The sequence below is a fragment of the Camelus ferus genome, chromosome 1, assembly GCF_009834535.1.
Source record: "Camelus ferus isolate YT-003-E chromosome 1, BCGSAC_Cfer_1.0, whole genome shotgun sequence".
Classification (NCBI taxonomy): Eukaryota; Metazoa; Chordata; class Mammalia; order Artiodactyla; family Camelidae; genus Camelus; species Camelus ferus.
The window spans coordinates 61,576,238-61,595,399 of NC_045696.1; the positions used below are offsets into that span (position 1 = coordinate 61,576,238).

General features: G+C 37.1%; 1 protein-coding gene and 1 non-coding gene across 5 annotated transcripts; both read right to left on the bottom strand.

Moving 5' to 3' along the window:
• Nucleotides 1-8,122: 8,122 nt before the first annotated feature.
• On the bottom strand, nt 8,123-19,070 carry WDR53 (WD repeat domain 53). Of its 4 annotated transcripts, XM_014560056.2 has the most exons (4): nt 18,933-18,972; nt 16,902-16,976; nt 13,466-13,961; nt 8,287-8,910 (listed from the first exon to the last, which is right to left on the bottom strand). In XM_014560056.2, exons 3-4 carry the CDS (start codon nt 13,943-13,945, stop codon nt 8,314-8,316), a joined length of 1,077 nt encoding a protein of 358 aa, XP_014415542.1. In that variant the 5' UTR covers nt 13,946-13,961; nt 16,902-16,976; nt 18,933-18,972; the 3' UTR covers nt 8,287-8,313. The 4 variants fall into 4 exon arrangements, with proteins under 4 accessions (XP_006185638.1, XP_014415542.1, XP_032337264.1 ...); XM_006185576.2 differs by lacking the exon at nt 16,902-16,976 and having other exon boundaries at nt 8,123-8,910; nt 18,933-19,064; XM_032481379.1 differs by lacking the exon at nt 16,902-16,976 and having other exon boundaries at nt 8,790-8,910; nt 13,441-13,961; nt 18,933-19,070.
• Nucleotides 17,570-17,673, bottom strand: LOC116666755. Its single transcript, XR_004323655.1, has one exon. It is a non-coding gene; the product is annotated as a U6 spliceosomal RNA (small nuclear RNA).
• Nucleotides 19,071-19,162: the final 92 nt, after the last annotated feature.

Consider the following 19,162-nt stretch of genomic DNA (forward strand, 5'->3'; position numbering starts at 1 on the left):
AAAAATTTTCCCTATTGTTGCTGTTACATAGGAATACCAGCAATTTTTGTATTTTTATCTTTTTATTCAGCAACCTAAATTTGCTTTTAATTTTAGTAATTCACCTGTAGTTTCTTTTGGTTTTCTGCATGCACAATCGTGTTGTCTGTGAATGACAGTTTTACTTCTTACTTTCTAATTCTTATGCCTTTTATTTCTTTTTCTTGCCTTATTGTACTATCTAGGACCTCCCGTAGGATGTCTAATAGGAATAATGATGGAGATATCCTTCTCTTCTCTTATTCCAATATCATGGGAAAAGGTGTCAATGTGGTAACATGTTTCTAAATAATTGACGTCTCAAAGAAGAAATTACAATGAAAATTTAAGATGTTGTATTGGAACAACAAAGTGTGGCACATAAAAACAGAAGTATGCAGCCAACTCCATACTTAGAAGAAAAATCAGTGTGAGCTCCAAGTGCCCATCTCAAGGTGTTAGAAAAAGAGCATATTAAACCTAAAGATAGTAGAATGAAGGAAACAATAAAGATTGGAGCAGGAATTAATGAAATAGAAAACAAATAACAAAATTATCAAAGACAAATTCTGGTTCTTTGAAAAAGCTATTAATACTGAAAAACTTCTGACAAGACTAATAAAAGAGAGAAGCCAGATAAGCAAATAACAGGATTGAAGAAGGAAGCCTCACTATACCTGTAAACAAATATCAAAAAGTGAAGAGGCTATCATAAACAAATTCTTGACAATAAAGAAATAAAGGATATATTGGTTTGTTTAACCATTTACTTGTTTAAAGAATCTGGGCTGATTCCAGTTTGGGGCTGTCACAAATAAAGCTACTATAATTATTTGTGTACAAGTCTTTATGTGAACACATGATTATATTTTTCTTGAATAAAAAGGCCCAGGAATGCCATTGCTGGGTATTATGATAATGGCATATACAGTTTTGTAAGAAACTGCCGAATTGTCTTCCAGGGTGGCTGTAGCATTCTACATTCCCACCACCAATGGATGAGAGATCTAGTTTCTCCTCATCCTTACCAGCATTTGGTACTGTCATTATTTTTTATTTTAGCCTTTCTGACAGGTGAGCAAATGAATTAAAAATATGTCATTCAGATCATTTAGTATTTTTGAAGGGTGAATTGATCCACAACATGTTAAGCCTCTGTAATAGGTACTGAATCAGGTATTTGAGGGCATCTAGATATTTTAAAAATCTTCATTGGTGAATGTGATTTGCAGCCAAGATTGTGAAGACACACTGGTCTCAGAAGACAAAGCTTTGAAGGAAAAGTTATCCTTTAAAGAAACAGCCATATCCAATGATGGGAACGTCATAGACAATGAAAATATGTGGTATTTTCATATTAGAGCTGAATGACATTTCAGTAATATTAACAAGGATTCTATGATCCTGGAAATTAACATACTTTGGGAAAAAATTTTAAGTGAAGAGTCAAACTAGATTAATTTTAAAGAGGTCTATTTAGACAAAAAAATTTTTTTTAGTTTGAATATCTAAATAACAAATGATTACTTAGTCATGAAGAATTCCTTATTAACAAGAAAGAAAGAAAGAAAGAAAGAAAGAAAGAAAGAAAGAAAGAAAGAAAGAAAGAAAGAAAGAAAGAAAGAAAGAAAGAAAGAAAGGAAGGAAGGAAGGAAGGAAGGAAGGAAGGAAGGAAGGAAGGAAGGAAAGGAGAGGATGAAAGAAAGAAAAGGAAAGGATGAAAAGAAATAAGTTGGTTGATAAGGAGATGTAAAATTATGCAACTCAGTTGGGAAAAAATATTAAAAGTTAAGGTAGTAACTAATCAAATTAATTGACCAATTTGAGGCTATCAAAATCTCTGATGACCCAGTAAAGCTGTGGATTGTGTTTCTAGGGGGAGCTGAATCTCTACAGAGCAATGCAGGAAGAGAAAATACTGAAAATTCTAAGAACCAAAAAGTAATGCCTCATGAAAAGCAGTAACATCAATTAGAAAATTACAGTATGTTATTAAAAACTGAGCAAGTCTCAGAGTAAGAGGTTTAAAGGAAACAAAGAAAAAGAAAAGTGTCCAAACCATCCCTGCTTCTCCAGTGGGATTCTGTCTCCAGCAACGAAAGAGTACTGACTAATAACAGGAGCTACGTGACATTTTGGAGAACTGATGGTAATGACACTAGAAATGCTAGTCAGGGCCAGTCAGGGCAGATAAGGTCTAAGTAGTCAAACTTGTTCACCCTCTTGTCCTCCCTACCTAGATTTATGGTGTCAGGACCCACCCAGTCACTGAAAACGGAAACCTGGGCTTCATTCTTGACTCCAATACCTCCTACTGCAATGTGACTAGTTTTCCTATCTGGCTACCTTAGAATTTATACCAAAAAATCCTCTGTGTTCCTTCAGAACACCCCCTTCAGAACAAACTATGGGTTCTAACTGCTATTTCCCCACATTCCCCAGAAACATCACTGACTAGTCCTAGTCTCTCCCATTCCCCTATCCCTAACCCCTGGTAACCACCATTTTACTCTCTGCTTTCATGATTTTTTTTTTTTTTAGATTCCTACATATAATATATATCATACAATATTTGTTTTAATCTGATTTATCTCACTTAGCATAATGTCCCCAAGGTCCATCCACGTTGCTACAAAAGGCAGAATTTTTCTCACAGCTGAATGGTATTCCATTGTATATATACACCACATCTTCTTTATCCATTCACCCTTTGATGAACACTTAGGTTGTTTCATATCTTGCCTATTGTGAATAATGCTGTAGTAAACATGGGAGTGCATATGTCTTTTCAATATCTTGTTTTCATTTCCTTTGGGTATATACCCAGTACTGAGATTACTGGATCGTGTGTTAGTTTTATTTTTAATTTTTTGAGAAACCTCCATACTGTTCTCCATAGTGACTGAACCAGTTTACAATCCCATCAACAGTGCACAAGGGGTCCCTTTTCTCCACACCCTGCACCAACACTTGTTATCTCTTGCATTCTTGATGGTAGTCATTCTTACAGGTGTGAGGTATCTCTTGAGGTTTTCATTTGCATTTCACTGATTAGTGATGCTGAGTAACTTTCTGTGTGCCTGTCAGCTATTTGGATGTCTTCTTTGGAAAATGTCTACTTAATTACGCTGCACATTTTTAAATTAAATTTTTTTGGTTATTAAGTTGTAGAAGTTCCTTATAAATTTTGGATATTAACTCTGTATCCAATACATGACTTGAAAAAAACTCTCTCTCATTCTGCAGTTACCTTTATTTTGTTATTTCTTTTGTTGTGCAGAAGCTTTTAAGTTGGATGTAGTGCCACTTATTTATTTGTTGTTGTTGTTTGTGCTTTTGGTCCAAAAAATCATTGTCAAGACCAATACTAAAGAGCTTCTTCCTGCCCATTGAAGTAAGTTTTAGTTTTAGTTTTGGTCTTATGAAACTGAATGGTTTCAGTCAGTTACACTTAAGTCTTCCGAGTTAGTTTTTGTGAGTGGTTTTAAGATACGGGTCCAGTTTCATTTTTCTGCATCTGGTTATCCAGTTTTTCCAACATCATTTGTCAAAAAGACTATCTTTTCCTCACTGGATGTTCCTGGCTCCCTTATCAAATATTAATTGATCATATATATGGGAGTTTAACTCTGGGCTATTTTGCTGCATTGGTCTATGTATTTATTTTTTAAATACCAGTGCCATACTGGTTTAATTACTATAGCTTTATAATATAATCTCAAATTAGGATGTGCGATGGCTTTGTTCTTCTTTCTCAGGATTGCTTTAGCTATTTGGGATCTTTGGTGGTTCCATACAAATTTTAGGATTATCTTTTTCTATTTGAAAAGTGCTACTGGAATTTTGACAGGGATTACATTGAATCTACAGATGGCTTTGGGTAGCATGGGCACTTTTAACAATATTAACTTTTCCAATCTATGAACAAGGGATGTCCTTCCATTTGTTTGTGCCTTCTTTCATAAAGTGTTTTTCTTTCAGTAAAGACTTGTAGTTTTCATCTTACAGAGCTCTCACTTTCTTGGTTTATTTATTCCTAGGCATTTTATTGTTTTGATCCTGTTGTGAAAGGGATAGTTTTATTTCTTTTTCAGATGTTTTATTGTTCGTATATAGAAAAGCACTGATTTCTATGTATTGATTTTATAGCCTGCAACTTTATTGATTCATTGATAGATCCAACAATTTTCACTTGAGTCTTTTATATCAATAATTTTTAATAAAATGTTAACATTTGCATTTATCTAGCCACAGATTGGCTTGTAATATGATTAACAATCTTGTTCATAACAGAAAAATGCACTCAATTTTCAGGTCACTACCTATTTGTGACCTGTTGTGTCAACAACTGTAAGTCAGTTAAGACTTGTTTTTACTTAATCACTGCATGCTCTGGATTCTTCTTCATTCATTGCCTAGAATGATGCAGGAAAATCATGCCCAAGTGAACTTTGGGTCACTCTCCTCAAGCATTTTTTATGGCTATAGAGAAGAGGACCTGATGGAGGCTCTACTAAATCTCAGCCCAGCCTTTTCCTCCATCAGGGTATGGCAGAGGCTCTCCAGGCATATGGAAGGTGTTTGGAATTTCCTCTGGCTGGAGGACAGCCCACCCAGGTGGTGGTGGTGATAGCAGGTTATTTTGTTCACTCCAGTTGGGACTCATGTCCTCACTCTCCCACAGTGTCCCTCTGCCTGACAATCTGGTCTCTAAAATAAGCCTCAGCCCTGTGGAAGGGGCTTCTTCTCTGCTGGGGACATGCCATGGGAAAGGGGTTGGCTACCAAGGAGACCAACCTCTGCTGAGACCCCAGACTGAGCCACAAGATCCTTCTTGTTCCCCATCTCTCACCTCTATAAGGCCTGGCCACGGCTGAGGGACCATCTTCTGTAGTTCTGGCTGCCACCCTCTCTCACCACCAGACTTTACTGCAGTAAGGATAATAGTCACAATTGGCTGGCCAAGAGCAAAAATGTGAATTATTGCTAAGTTTCTTAGATACAATATGAGTATTATGGTTATACTGAAAATTGTTATTTTTAGGAGATGCACACTGATGTATTTTGAGGTCAAGTATCATGGTATCTCACTTAAAAATAGTTCAGAAAACCACACAAACACAGAGAACATATGCAGTGTATTACTCTGTTTTTCATTAATTCTCTACTTATAAATTGGAAAACTGAGGTCAAGGGAGAGCTGTTCATAGGTTAAGGATTATACACAATTCTGCAAGAGGGTGACTGATTAATTCTGAAGGCATTTCTGCTCTTGGCAGGGAGAAGCAACTGGGTGGCACTGCATCAGCCTCAGGATTGTCTACCCTGAATCACAAACTGATTGTGATTTGGAAAGAGAACATCAAATATGAAATGAGCATGGCTGGATATCTGTAAACTGAGTACTGGTTGGGAGAGCTGTGTGCAGCCCTGATAGCTAGTGTTAAAAATAATCCTGAAACATAAGCAAAGGGTTCAGTCTGGTTGCCAGGCAACCTTGCCACCAGTTCCCTTCAGGTTGACCTTTATTTTTTCTATCTACATCTCTTAACATTTCTACCTCCTAGACCTTCCTTGATTCATTTAATATTTAATTATCATTGTTTGGGTGAGTTGGGGGGTCCAGGACAGGCCATACCACAAGCTCTGAAACATAATAGGCCAATCTTTGCCCTCAAGTATCTTACACTTTAGTAAAGTATAAAGGCCAAGTATACAATTACCATGATTATGTTCCTTTAACATAATCCTTTACTATTTTAACTTTTATCTGCAAAGATCCTTTTACCGAGTAAGGTAACCTTTACAGGTTCCAGCAATTAAAGCCTGATAGATTTGGGGCACATTTTCAGCCTTCTATAGATGAGGGGCATTGGAAGCCCAGTTCTAAGGGGAGACCACTGAAGTTCTTATTCAGTTATCCAAAGGGCTGGCTGACTACAGCTAAGCAATATTCAAAACAGTATCCTCTCTGTAAGCCCAGGCTGAGGCACTTTCCTTTGGTTATTTTACCATTGTGTTTCCTCAAACTCTAATTAACTAATCTAGGCTTATCTTGGTGAGAATCAAACTGCAGCAAATGGCTAACCTAAGAAGGTTCATTTTACATATACTTTTCACACTAAATTTACCAAAGTATCAATTGTTGGTTGTAGATCTTTCTGGACTGTTGGTTTACCCACATTCCCCTTCCCTGAGAACTACCTCCCCACTTATGGGGGCCAATGTGGCAATTTTGATACTAAATGAGAACCACCCCACCACCACCACCACCAATGCTGGACCACAGCTGAATGGATCAGAGGTAGGCACCTAAGTTGGACCAATCAGATTGTATTCAGGGCCTTGGAACTCAGACACTATTCACTTGGGTGAGCAGGTTGCTGATGTAGCCCTGGGAAGCCAACTTTTATCAGGTGAAAGCTATTACATAGAGAGCAGCAGAGACAAATGACCACAGAAACTCAGAGAAATGGAAAGTACAACAGCTTTGGCTCTTGATGGCTTCCCTGGTTAGAGACTCAAGAGAAGCCAAGCTTCTGTTTTGAGTTGAGAGAATTCTGCTCCTCCACTCCCCATGTTCTAATAGTAAATTTCCCTTTTTGCTTAGGCAGTCTGACTGGGTATCTGTTATCAGCAACCAAAAGAAATTTAAAACTAATGTTTCAATCCTGGTTTAAATACTTCTTACTTTGTTCCCACAAAAGTATTTAGGCTTGATAGCTAAAATAATGCTGTAATTGGGTAGTTTTTCAAAAGATCTCTCTAAAACCTCCAGAGACTACCCACGATTATTAGTCTTTCCTGACATTTTAATAAATATTAGAATCACTGGATAAATACAATATTGTGAAGATGTTTTCATTTCATAAAACAGTGGCATGAAAGGGACCTTAGGGGATGTTTAATTCAATCCCTTAACTTTCAAGTAAGGAAACCAAGGTCCCAAATGGCCAAGAGCTTTGCCCAGTGCTGGAATTAGAAACTTGATACTCAGGCCAAAATCCTTCATCAATGAATTTTTTAGGGCCACGATGATATTCCCCTTGCCTTAAACTCCAAGTGAGATCACTAAACAATATTTACTGACTACCCGCTTAATTGGTCAGAACTCTTAGTTACAACTTGAAAGGAAAAAAAAAAAGGTTCCAGGAATACACTTGTTTCAGGCATGGCTGGTTCCAGGCTCCACATTACTGTGAGGATCTCTCTCCACCCTTAGGAAACATCTTCCCAACGTGAGGAACCTATAGACACAACCTGTCAGCTTAGCTACCTTAGCAATACATGCCTGATTATCCTTGGGATTCTCAGTAATATGAGCCAATAAATTCCTTTTTATTCCCTTAAGTTGATCTGAATTTGGTTTCTGTCATTTGCAACAAGCATTCTGACTAAAACTGAGCTTATCAAGCAGTTCTCCACAAACAAGGATAATGGTAACCAATCAGACTCTCTTTGTAAAACTTTGAATATTAAGAGCAGGCAGTTTAGGCAGAAGCTTAAAGAACATGCAGAGAAGACAGCAATCTAGGCCATGATGAAAACTTACTCCTGACACAGTTTTGGCTTCTATCCTCTACTTCTTCTATCTACCTTACATCTTCTGCTTAGTCAGAGTTTCTGCTTATTCATAATTTTAGCTTACTCTTGGTCCTATCGGCATCATGGACTGGATTGCTACATAATATCCTAAACTGATTTGACCTGGGACACTTCTGAGAAACAGCAAAAGGTGACTGTCAGCAAAGCTTTCTGGGCTTTACACAGAGCAAGCAAGAACAGGTTTCCTCTTCCAACTTGGTAAAGCTCCTCATGACATCCAGGATCTGAAATTACTAATGTTATAATTAATGTGGTGGCCATATTTGGATCATGATGTGGGCTTCCCTAAGGCAGGAGGCTTGACAAGACAATGAAGATCCTTTGCAGGTAAGTAATCATGCCTGCAATTTTCTTGGATCCCCAAGTTACTTAACATCTCTGAGTCTTGATTCCTGTGGCAATAAAATGGAGGAAACCACCCACTTCACTGATTTGGAAAAAGAAATGAAACACATGAAAAATCGCTGGTACATGATTAGTATTCAGTGAATATCAGTTCTCTTCCCCCAAATTTTAATATGTCGTTTACTGTATGAAGTGTTACCGAATTATCTTCAATTGCTCAAATGTTTTAAAATGTATACAATGGAAAGGTATTATTCCACATATGACAAATAGTTTAAATGAAGAATCAGGATTTTTTTTAACCTAAAAGAGATTTGCTGCAGTCTTTCAAATGTTTTATTGGATCTAAAATTCTTTTAAGTGATACAGAGATATACAGCTAGTTTGATCAGCTACCAATATATTTTGGAATCCCTTTATTTTTGTACTTAAGAGCCAGTTCACTTTTTCTCCATGTTCAATACTTAACTTTGGTAACATCGTGCCACGTTCTTCTTCACCTGTTACTGAAGCATGAGTGTTTCCACCCTGTTTGGTACCAGTTGTTCTTTTAGTTTTCTTCCTGTGAGTGTGTTTTGTAGGACTCTTCTGTTTTTTCTCAACTTCACCACCTACATCCCACAACATTATCTTTCCATCATTCCCTCCAGTAAGCAGCAAATAGGATTCTGGCAGAAAGCAGACCTGGGATACCCCCAAAGTATGGCCCTTAAACCCCAGTTCCTGTTCACACTTGACTCCCATCACCCTAAAGATTCGAATCTTACCATCTTCTGCACCGCAACTAAAAATATTGCCACACGATGCCACAGACACAGAATGGGCTAGGGCAGGGTTTAAAAGCTGACCAGGGGATTGTGGGCTTTCCATTTCTTCCATTTCATCCTCCTGTAAATTTGTAATCCAGAGTGGACGGGCTTTCTGAAGGTTCCACAGCATCACCTTCAAATAAGAGGAAGTTACACAGTCAGAGTTTTAGCCATTTTGTTTAACTAACATGCTTATTCCGCTTCTAACAAAATCATCAAAGTAGTCTGAGAATAACTGGTAGGATACATTTCCAGCAACATTAAAAAAAAAAGTTCAGATGGCACCACAACATGCCAGTGGGATGCTACCCTGCTGCCAAAAGTAGAATGCCAATAGGCAGTAAGGTAGAATTTAGAAAACAAGACCTTGAGTAACTTTCGATTAACAAACCAATTAAAGTGTAATTCAAATTCTTAAGCAGATGCCAGTTTCTTTAAATCATTCTACCTTGAAGATTATAAGACTTACTAATTTTAATCTATGCTTGTTATAAGTAAAAATACCGACCAACTAAATAAACTGGAATACTACTGAAGTAAATTCTATCTGAAATGCTTTTTCCTCTCCTTTCCTTTCACATTACCCAAATTACTCATCCGAGGGGCTTAGCTCAAATTCTTATCCCTGTAGGAAGCCTTTCCTAACTATTCCAGCTACCTTCTCTCTTTCTCATATTTAATTCTTACTCATACAATTTCTTGAGATTTACTTCATCTTTGCTAATGCCTAGCATAATACCTGGAAAAGAGCGGAAATTCTAAACATCTCTGTTGATTAATTTGACATCCTGGTATTTTTGGCTTTTTGTTGTTCCTTACCATGATCTTGGGCCGACAAAACTGATTTAAATTAAATGCTAATTAAAATCTGTTTAAAACAAAACAATAAGCTTTGTAAATTGATTCTACTCTATAATCTAGAGATTTTCTTCCCATAGCAACCAATTTGAAAAGGAAAATATTCTTTGTACTTTCAGAGAGAATGGACAGCTTTATTTTGCCATCTAGTACTATCCCTAAATTATGACTCACAATTTAAAATGGACACTAGGATAAGCATGACCCTGCTTAGTCAAAAGTGCAGATCTGAACTGACAAGATTACTGTTGCTAATTATAATAAGGATTTGGTTTTCTAGTCAAGGTAACTTCCCTCAACTCAGCCTACTTTCAAAAGAAATTACATCTAATAACACATATTCTGCTTCTACTTAAGAAAATACAGAAAATCCTTTTGGATTGGATTTATAACACTATACAAATGGCCAGCAATCATTATATGGGTGAAGCTAAATTGCTAACAAAATGAAATACAGTAAAATTTTAAAAATCAGAAGATATAAACAAAAATGAAGTTTCACTAAAACTAGATGTGGAAATAATCTCTATAAAAAACCTAAACACAAGGAAAATGGACATTCCAGAATCTACTAGCTTAACTGTATGGCAGGTATCCCTGAGTTCTTTATCCCACAGACCCCACAATGCCTGGATTATATTTTCTGTCCTAAGCACATCCAAACATGAACTACACGCAAAGCATTTTCAGCAGCTTAAACATTTTTATATTTAATTATCTAAACGTGTTAATAGCCAGCTCAGATTCTACTAACCCAGGAATCATTTCCAAGTGTTGAAGATTTTCAGATTTTTCCTGCCTGAAAATTTCCTTTGTACTTCTTTGATTTTTCCTAACTGCCAACGAGTCCAAAGTTTTGTAATTTCTCAACCACCTGATCAAGCAGCATCACCCTAAGCAAGAGAGCTAAGGTACTAAAGGAAAAGAATACTGAGGGAAACTGATTTAAAGGAAAAGAATACAAGAGTTTGGGGTTTAAAGTCCTATAAAATGTCAAAGGGAGAGACGTAGACAACTGGTAAACGTTCAGAAGTGAATGTAACCATGTCAAAGTGACCCTGCTAAGTTTCTCACCTATAGAAATATTTCTTTCCACATTAAAGATTAATTTTCAAGGGAAAAAAAGCCTCCTTCACTATCCTGATCCTTAAGTGTTAGTACTGGAGACCTTTCAAACTCCAGAAAGAACAAACTTTTGAACCATTTACTTTCAGATGTGGAAATGAGGGGGAAAGAAAACCAAGGTGTATGCTGTGAAAATTCACAATGGTTTCAGATTTCCAAAGTCTTTACAAGAAGAAAGTATATTTGAGTGGTGGGTGCACATATATTTATTTAATGTTACTTTTCATACTTTTCACATACATTATGAATATTATATTGTACCTATTTAACAAAAAAAATAAGTAGTCTCAAGAATCTTAATAAATTACTCTTCATTCTTTTTTTTGGGGGGGGGAGTAATTAGGTTTATTTATCTATTCATTTATTGTATTTTTTAAATGGAGGTACTGGGGATTGAACCCAGGACCTCATGCATGCTAAGCAGGCACTCTACTACTGAACTATACCCTCCCCCAAAACTTCATTCTTAAGGTCCCTGTCTCTTTCAGTAAGCTCTGCCTATTGAAACTTATCTAAATCAAAGGATATAATTTTTATAATTTCTGTAATAACAAAGATAGGTATGTTGAACATATCTATTATGTGTGGCAATAATTCGGTTCCTGCCTTGAGATAAAACACGTTTGTTCACAGAGAAACAACTCTCACAATTAATCTAATAAGAACCCCCACTATTATGCCTACATTCTTGGACTCCCTCATAGACTGGCTATTCTTTTTCTTTAAATTGAAGTATACTTGATTTACAATGTTATATTAGTTTCTGGTGTACAGCAAAGTGATTCAGTTTTATATATTCTTTTTCAGATTCTTTTCCATTTTTCATTATAAGACTTTGAATATAGTTCCCTACCTCTGCTATACAGTAGGACCTTGTTATTTACCTATTTTATATATAGTAGTTTGTATCTGCTAATTCTAAACTGCAAATTTATCCCTCCCTGCCCCCCTTTCCCCTTTGGTAGCCATAAGTTTGTTTTCTATGTCTGTGATTGACCAGCCATTCTTAAAGTTTAGTAAAATACCAGATATCTGGGTTTTAAGAGGTAAATTGGGAGAAATTATAGTTTCAACTTCAGTTAAGGAAGTAATTTCTTAAAAGCATGATTGTGCTGCCTTAACCATTGTTATATCACAATCCAATGCAGAAGTTAATCTACAGTGAACTTCTAGCAATTCTTGGCAGTCAAATCAAAAAGCAATTATCTAAGCCTTCTTTTCACAAAATATTTCCTATCCTGTTTTCTAGCAGCTGCCTGCCACTAAAGCTTCTCACTTAGAACTGGAGGCACAATGTTAAATCCTGGATGCCTACACCTTATTTAATTTGAAGAGTATAAGTCATTTTTGCACACCTAATTGTTTATTGCCATGCCTAGTAGTTAATTAATGAATTATTGAATGATTGAAAACTGGTATATCTTAAAGATGAAAGAATGAGTCAAAGAGACACAGCACAATCTGCCTACTTAAAACAGTATCTGATTGGTTGTGTAGGTCTTTCTGCACAAGCAAGTAAGCAGATTATCCCCACTAGGGTAGAAAATGTGGAGGTTTATAAAGGGCTTGGTCAAGACCTAGGAGTGGAAAAGGAATTTAGAGATCATGGGGTCGCTGTGCCCAGAGGGTGTAAAATGATTCTCAATAGGGACACTACAAAATTTTCGTAGGACAGTTCTTTATTGTTTAGGGACGGTCCCAGCACTGCAGGACATCCACTCATTCTTCCTACTAAATACCAGTAGCTTGGGGGAGAGGGGGTGGTAGTCATAGTGACAACAAGCAAAACCAGCTTCATCTATTTCTAAATTATAAGAGGGTGTGGAGAGTAGAGCATAGAGCGGTAAGATCATTGGCCAAGAAGATGGAAAGACAAAATCTTGACGCTACTAATAGTATCACAAGTCTTACAAGTATCACAAGAAATATACTATATATAGTTGAGATTGTAGATTAAATGCCTAGATCAGTGCTGGACACACACATCATTAATAAACAATGGTTCTTTTACTAGAAGTCACTTGTTCCCAAACTAAGAACTGTTTCTATCACATTACTGATGACATTCTGTTTGAATGTCTCTAGTGTCACAGAGAAAAAAATACAGGCTTTGAAGCCAGAGGGATTGAGGTTTGAATCCCAATCTAGACAGCTGTGGGGACCCTTAATTTGAATCTGTGTCTTCATTTCTAAAAAAAGAAACAGTAACTCTCAGGGTGTGAGTAGAATGAAAACTAATACATATAAAGCAGTGGCAAGCACTCAGTGCTCACCAAAGAGAAGCCATGACTATTCTCACTCACTCCAGTGATTTTTAAAGTAAAAACAATAGATCCAGTCCCTCCAACATTTTTTTTTCTTTTAAAAAGAGTTTGTAGAGAGTGGATGATAAATTCTGCCTTCAGCATTCTCCTCTTTAAACAGATGTTTTGATTAAAATATTTGAATTCTCAGGTTTTAGGAATGTCTTAAAGCATAGAAAAAGGAAGAATAAAAAATTAATGATTACTTTGTGAATAAAATCTGCTACACTTTGTTAAGTTAGTATTAAACATGCAGTAGAAGCAAAGCTTTTGGTTCATGAATACGTAAGATATGTTAGTAGAGAACAGAACATATAAAGATACATTTAGCATGATCAATAATTTGATTCTGTTAGCAAATCTCATTTAGAAATTACCCAAGTACTCTCTGCAAAGCATCACCTGCATATCCAGTCCACATGACACCAGGCTCTGAGGTCTTTGAGGCCGAAAAGCTACAGAGGAACAGATATTGGAATGTCTCTTCAGTGATCTGCTAACTTTCTTTTTTTCCAAGTCTAGGATTTTGATTGTTCCGGAGTCATCAGCAGAAGCCAGCAGGTTTTCAGTTTCATTCAATGAAAGACAATTGATTTCTTCTTCATTCACATGAAAATGGTCCAGGGATTCTTTGAGAGACCTGACATCCAGTATGCTAATGGTTTCTCCATGTGAGGCATAGAGCTTGGTGGGGCAGGAGGGAGAGAATAAGACACTGGTAACATCATCAGCCCCTTGGAAGTGTGTGTGTCCTAATGGAGTCCCATCTTCACCCCAAACCATGAGATCTCCACACTCTGCTCCAGAAGCCACTAGCCCTTCTTGACTTGCATTGAGGCAGAGAATAGGAGAAGAATGTCCACCAGTCCACTTGACTGCCATAATGGCCCAGAAGACTCTGTTAAGAGGAGGGAAAAACCATAATCGCATGTTTTATATAAGAACTCCAGAAGAGACAAATTCAATAAGCAATATTTCAGTTAAATATTAAAAGATATCTAAGCCTGGTACTCTAGTCTTTGATGTGAGGCTCACATAAGAATAAACACTAGAAATATCTATTTTAAATTAAGCAAAATCATTTTTCAGAAAGGACTGCACAATCATCAGGTTATATCTTTTATCTGAATAATGTTTAGAGAGAATGAGCCCTGGAACTCTGGGTTTGGATAGCTCTACTACCTGTTAGTTGTGCAACTTCGGGCAAGTTACTGAATCTCTCTATGATTCACTTTTCTTCTCTATAAAATGGGAATAATAATAATAACATCCATTTCATAGGATCAGAGAGGATTAAATAACATATATCAAGCACATATAATACTGCCTGGTACATAATGAGGGCTCAACAAATACTACCATCTTCACTTCTCTTATTTTTATTAGGCTGGTCAAAGTGGCATCTATACATACTACACCAATAGTCCTCAAAGTATGGTCTCTAGACAAGCATCATCAGCATCACCTAGGAACTTGTTAGAAATATAAATTGTTGGACCCCCACCCTAGACCCACTGAATCAGAAACTCCAGGGCTGGCACCCAGCAATGAGTTTTAACAAGCCCTCCAAGTGATTCTGATGTATGCAAGAATTTGAGAACCTGTACTACACCAATAATCATCTAGGGGAACTGGTTAAAATGGAGACCTTTGGGTCTTACCATCAGAGACTAATTCAGTACATGATTTAATTTTATTCTCAAAAGAACCCTTCTGATTGGCATTATTCTATTCTACAGATAATACAACTGAGTCTCAGAAATGTTAAATAATTTTCCCAAAGTCTTCTGGCCCTTAGGATTTGTCCTTGGATCCAGTATAAAGGGATCCCAAACTTTTAAATAGTGAAGATCTTTTCCTAACAATTCTACTTGACAACAGTTTTAATTTGTTAATATTCTTTGAAAGTACAGAAAATGACCAAAAGCTACTAATAATCCATCACACTGCTTCTATAGGAACTCACATATTTTTAATCACATGATCACCTACTTGCACTTATCTAACAGGAGTACTTATATGCAAAATTTAGATTCTGATACACTAGGCATCCCATATGTATAAACTGGAATTGCCACATAATATTACTCTGCCTTAACTACACACTGGGCAAAGTGAAAAGAGGAAACTGGGTCAATTTATACAATTCTAAATGGTCAGACAAAAAGGAAGCAAACAAATCTATCTGGATAAACTTAATTTTCCATTTCACAAGACAAGGAAGAATTTATCTAGTAAGAAACTACCATGGTTGCTTTGTTATTTTCAGATATGACACCTGAATTTAGCCCAATTGTACAGAGACAAGTTTTCTAATATTGTTTTGAAAATAATTTAAAGTAATCTGGCAATCTGTCTAAAGTTTCTATTCTCAGCACAAAGTTTATTCCCTCCCACTTTTAGCCACACACACACAAGCAAAATCACTAACTAGATTGCAAAAACCACTACTCTACTAGTAATCAGATGATCACAAAATCAGATACAGCAATTCTCATACAGACAACAAAATGGAAAAAAGACAAAAAGATACATTTTCTAATTTCAGCAGAAGCACTCCATTAGTACACAGAGGAAACTAATTAAACAGAGACTGAAGCAAGTAAGTTTTAAAGGAGAGATTTGGAGAGGAAATGACTCAAAGGGAGACAAAGACAGGGAACTCTGGTGGTTTGATTTTTGCTGACAAGTACTTAAATCATAGTTAAATAATTTTCTACCATAACAAAGACTTTTGCCAAATCCAGATAAACCAAGGAAAAAGGACACGGCACAATTTAAAATGAAAGGTATTATTCAGGCTTAGGAACTGTCATACGTGGTGACTATTGACTTATATGATAAAGACAACATCCTATTTTAAAAAATGAAATTTGAATTAATCACTGAAAAGGCCATTTAGGATACAAACAAGTTTTATTTAACTTTGTTATGAATCTTTCGAGTATTGATCACTTATTTCCTAAATTACAGTTTTAATTTTTCTATAATGAATCAACTTTAAAGTCTGAAGTCTGCCCTCTACAGCTTTAGGATTTTGTGTCCTTATAGGTCTTGGATCCCTGTTGTAACATTAGGTTTTCTCTAAGACAAGAATGAGACAGAGTTTCTAGTATTTCTATTTCTCCATCACAGATCTACCTACAGGGGACCTAAGTAAATGTTAACTGGAAGACAAAAGTTTTAGTAGGTTTTCCTCCTAATATAACTCTTTTCCAGAGACAATTAACTCAATTTAAAAGATCTATTTAGTTAAACCTCATTGAAAATTATGAGAAGTTAGGCAATAAATGAAATTTTGTACTTTAAGAGACTATTATAGACAACAATACAGTTCCTGTAAATTTTTCCTTAATGGAACCAGTAGTAACTCTCAGACTTTCTCTCACAAGTCCAAGATCAGCTCTACCTTCAAACTATATGCAGCAGAGTAAAGAACAATTTCTACACCACATGGATAATATTCACTGATCACTTAGCTAGTCAGAAAAACAAAAACAGACCTATCATGGTAAATGCTAGCAAAAAGAATTGGGAAAACCCCAGAAATCTATACATTCTGAGGCTTTTAATTTTATCATGCAGAGTACTGAGCAGGGATTCAACCAGAGCTTCCACCCTCCCCCCCAAACACTTGCTTAGTTTACAAAATTACAATTATTTGTTATTATTTGAAACACAAAGACCGCCATCAAAAAGTGGTGAATAATCAGACTGCTGTGGTAGGAGGTAATGGGAAAAAATTAACTAAATATGGGTTAAATCAAAACAATCTTTCAGAAATGAGTTGGCAAACCACCATTTCTTGTTTTTCTTTTATTGGTGCTGAAAAGCATACCTGGAAATAGCTAAGTGCCACTATCATCACATTTAGGTACCAAGTCAACAGGCTTTTCTTCTTATAGGTAGATGCCTAAAGGGTGAAGCATGGCAATTAATCATATCCCATTGTGAATTACTTTAATTATGTAATAGATTCCTTCCTTCTATATCTAATTAGATCATGGAGGTGGGGGGAGGCGGCATACTTTAAGAGCATTTTTAGAAAGAGTGGAGTGCAAAGATGGAAGTTCTAAACAGCCAGAGGGCAGAAAGCAGGTATTGAACGTGACGGAGGGGGCATAGTAAGGAGGGTGATGAGCAGGCAAGATTTCTATAAAGAAAAGGAGGTAGTGATAAAGGAAGTCTTTTCCTGCTTTGAAATTCTATGTGGACCACTTGGGAGGTACTTTGCCACAAAGTCACCTCACTGACTGGAATAGGTTAGCCAGAATTATTTCATCAGATCCTTCAAAGGCTCTACCTCACTTACACACATGGCAGACAGGTAAAGTCCAATGTCTTTAATAACTGAATGCTCTCTAACACTCTGACACTCTGCTTCTGTCATAATTCCACGTATCCACTTGTGCCTTTAAAGTTGTTCATTAAGTTCAGTTCTTTGTCTGCTTTTTAGATTGACCGACTCTACTTATCCTTGAAGATTTATTTATTTATCATAAGAAAAAAAATATGGAACGCTTCAAGAATTTGCACGTCATCCTTGCGCAGGGGCCATGCTAATCTCTGTATCGTTCCAATTTTAGTGTATGTGCTGCCAAAGCAGGCACAACTTATCCTTGAAGATTTAAAAGAAACTGTAGTGACTTTCCAGACAAAACTGGGACCTTCCTTAGATGTCCTACGGTTGAAGGCTGAAAAATGAATAAATAAAACTCCCTAGCCTGAGGTTACACTATTATTTAAATTATATGAGAGATAGTCACTATCACTATACGTATAGGTCAACTTTTCTTCGTATGTTTGGGTTTTCCGAAGTTGGTCTTGATGCGGAGAAGTTAGATAGCAACCAAAATGATTGAAAGGCTGTGGCATTGACACTAGTAAGAATGAAAAGAATGGGGGTTACTAAGTTCGGAGGAAAAAACATCTGGGAAGAAGGAGCTGGTAGGTAATAACCAAACACCATCTATCAGAGAGTAGAGATGGTGGGCGCTGTTTTTTTTGGGGGGGGGGTTGTTTTTTTTCCCCCCCGGAGAACAGGAAATGGATTACACACAGCAGGGGAACTTTCGTAAAAATGTCTTACAACATAATGACAAGACAGTGGAACTGACTACTAAGGGCATCTGTGAACCCTATTATTATAATAATTATTTCATAGAGTTGTTTGAGTTATATAAACTTCCCCACAAAGGATCGCAGTAGAGTGGCTGCCTCACACGATGCTTATTATTTTCTCTTAGCAAGCATTCTTTAAAGCTTGTCAGAAAACTTTCTGGCCACCTAGGAAAACGTAGTAAAATGACCATATAATGCTGAAATGCTTTCTCTTCCACGAAACCTTCTATAATTATAGCTCCACGTCATTCTCCCGATTGGAATGTCTAATTAATTTTTTTAAAAAAAACACTACTTTAATTCGCCTACTAATCGGTGGGTTAGTAGGAAAGATTAGGAAAGGCCACACTTCCTCAAAAAGAATGTAGCACTTAATAAACTCTTAAACGGCACTTTAAGGTTATCCAAACATTTGGGGGCGGGGATGTTCAAATGTAGCCACCTCACTTTCCGTATACATTCAAGGACACACGTTCTGATAAGCACTGGTACTGTACTAATACTAAGGGAGCACAAGAGGGCCTGACCAGGAAAACATGACCTCAGCTGCTGAAGTAAAGAGAATCCAACTCAAACCGAAGGTGGCCAAGCTAGGGACTGGCTATAAGGAGAGGAAAGTTTCATGCGTTAGGTTGGGAGGTGAAGCAGGGACCCAACTGACTCTGGGAAACCCTACAGGAACAGGGGTCCAGAAAAGAGGAAAAGGTACCGAACTATACCCACGAGCCCACCGGCGCCAGCCTCATACCTGCGCTTCCCGCTTCCCTCCTAGGCGCCTAGTGATGACCTCACCCGTGGGCGCCCAATCCCATCTAGCGTAAAGCAAGAGGCGCCTCGGCCAAACAGTCACATCCGGGGCCGAAAGGAACCGCGCGCGAGCTGGGCGTGCGCCCTTGCTTCGTGCCCTTAACCCGTATGGCGGAGCCACCGGCGCGCCGCGGGGAGGCCTTGCGAGTCGGGCGGTTCCAGCGCTCGTGC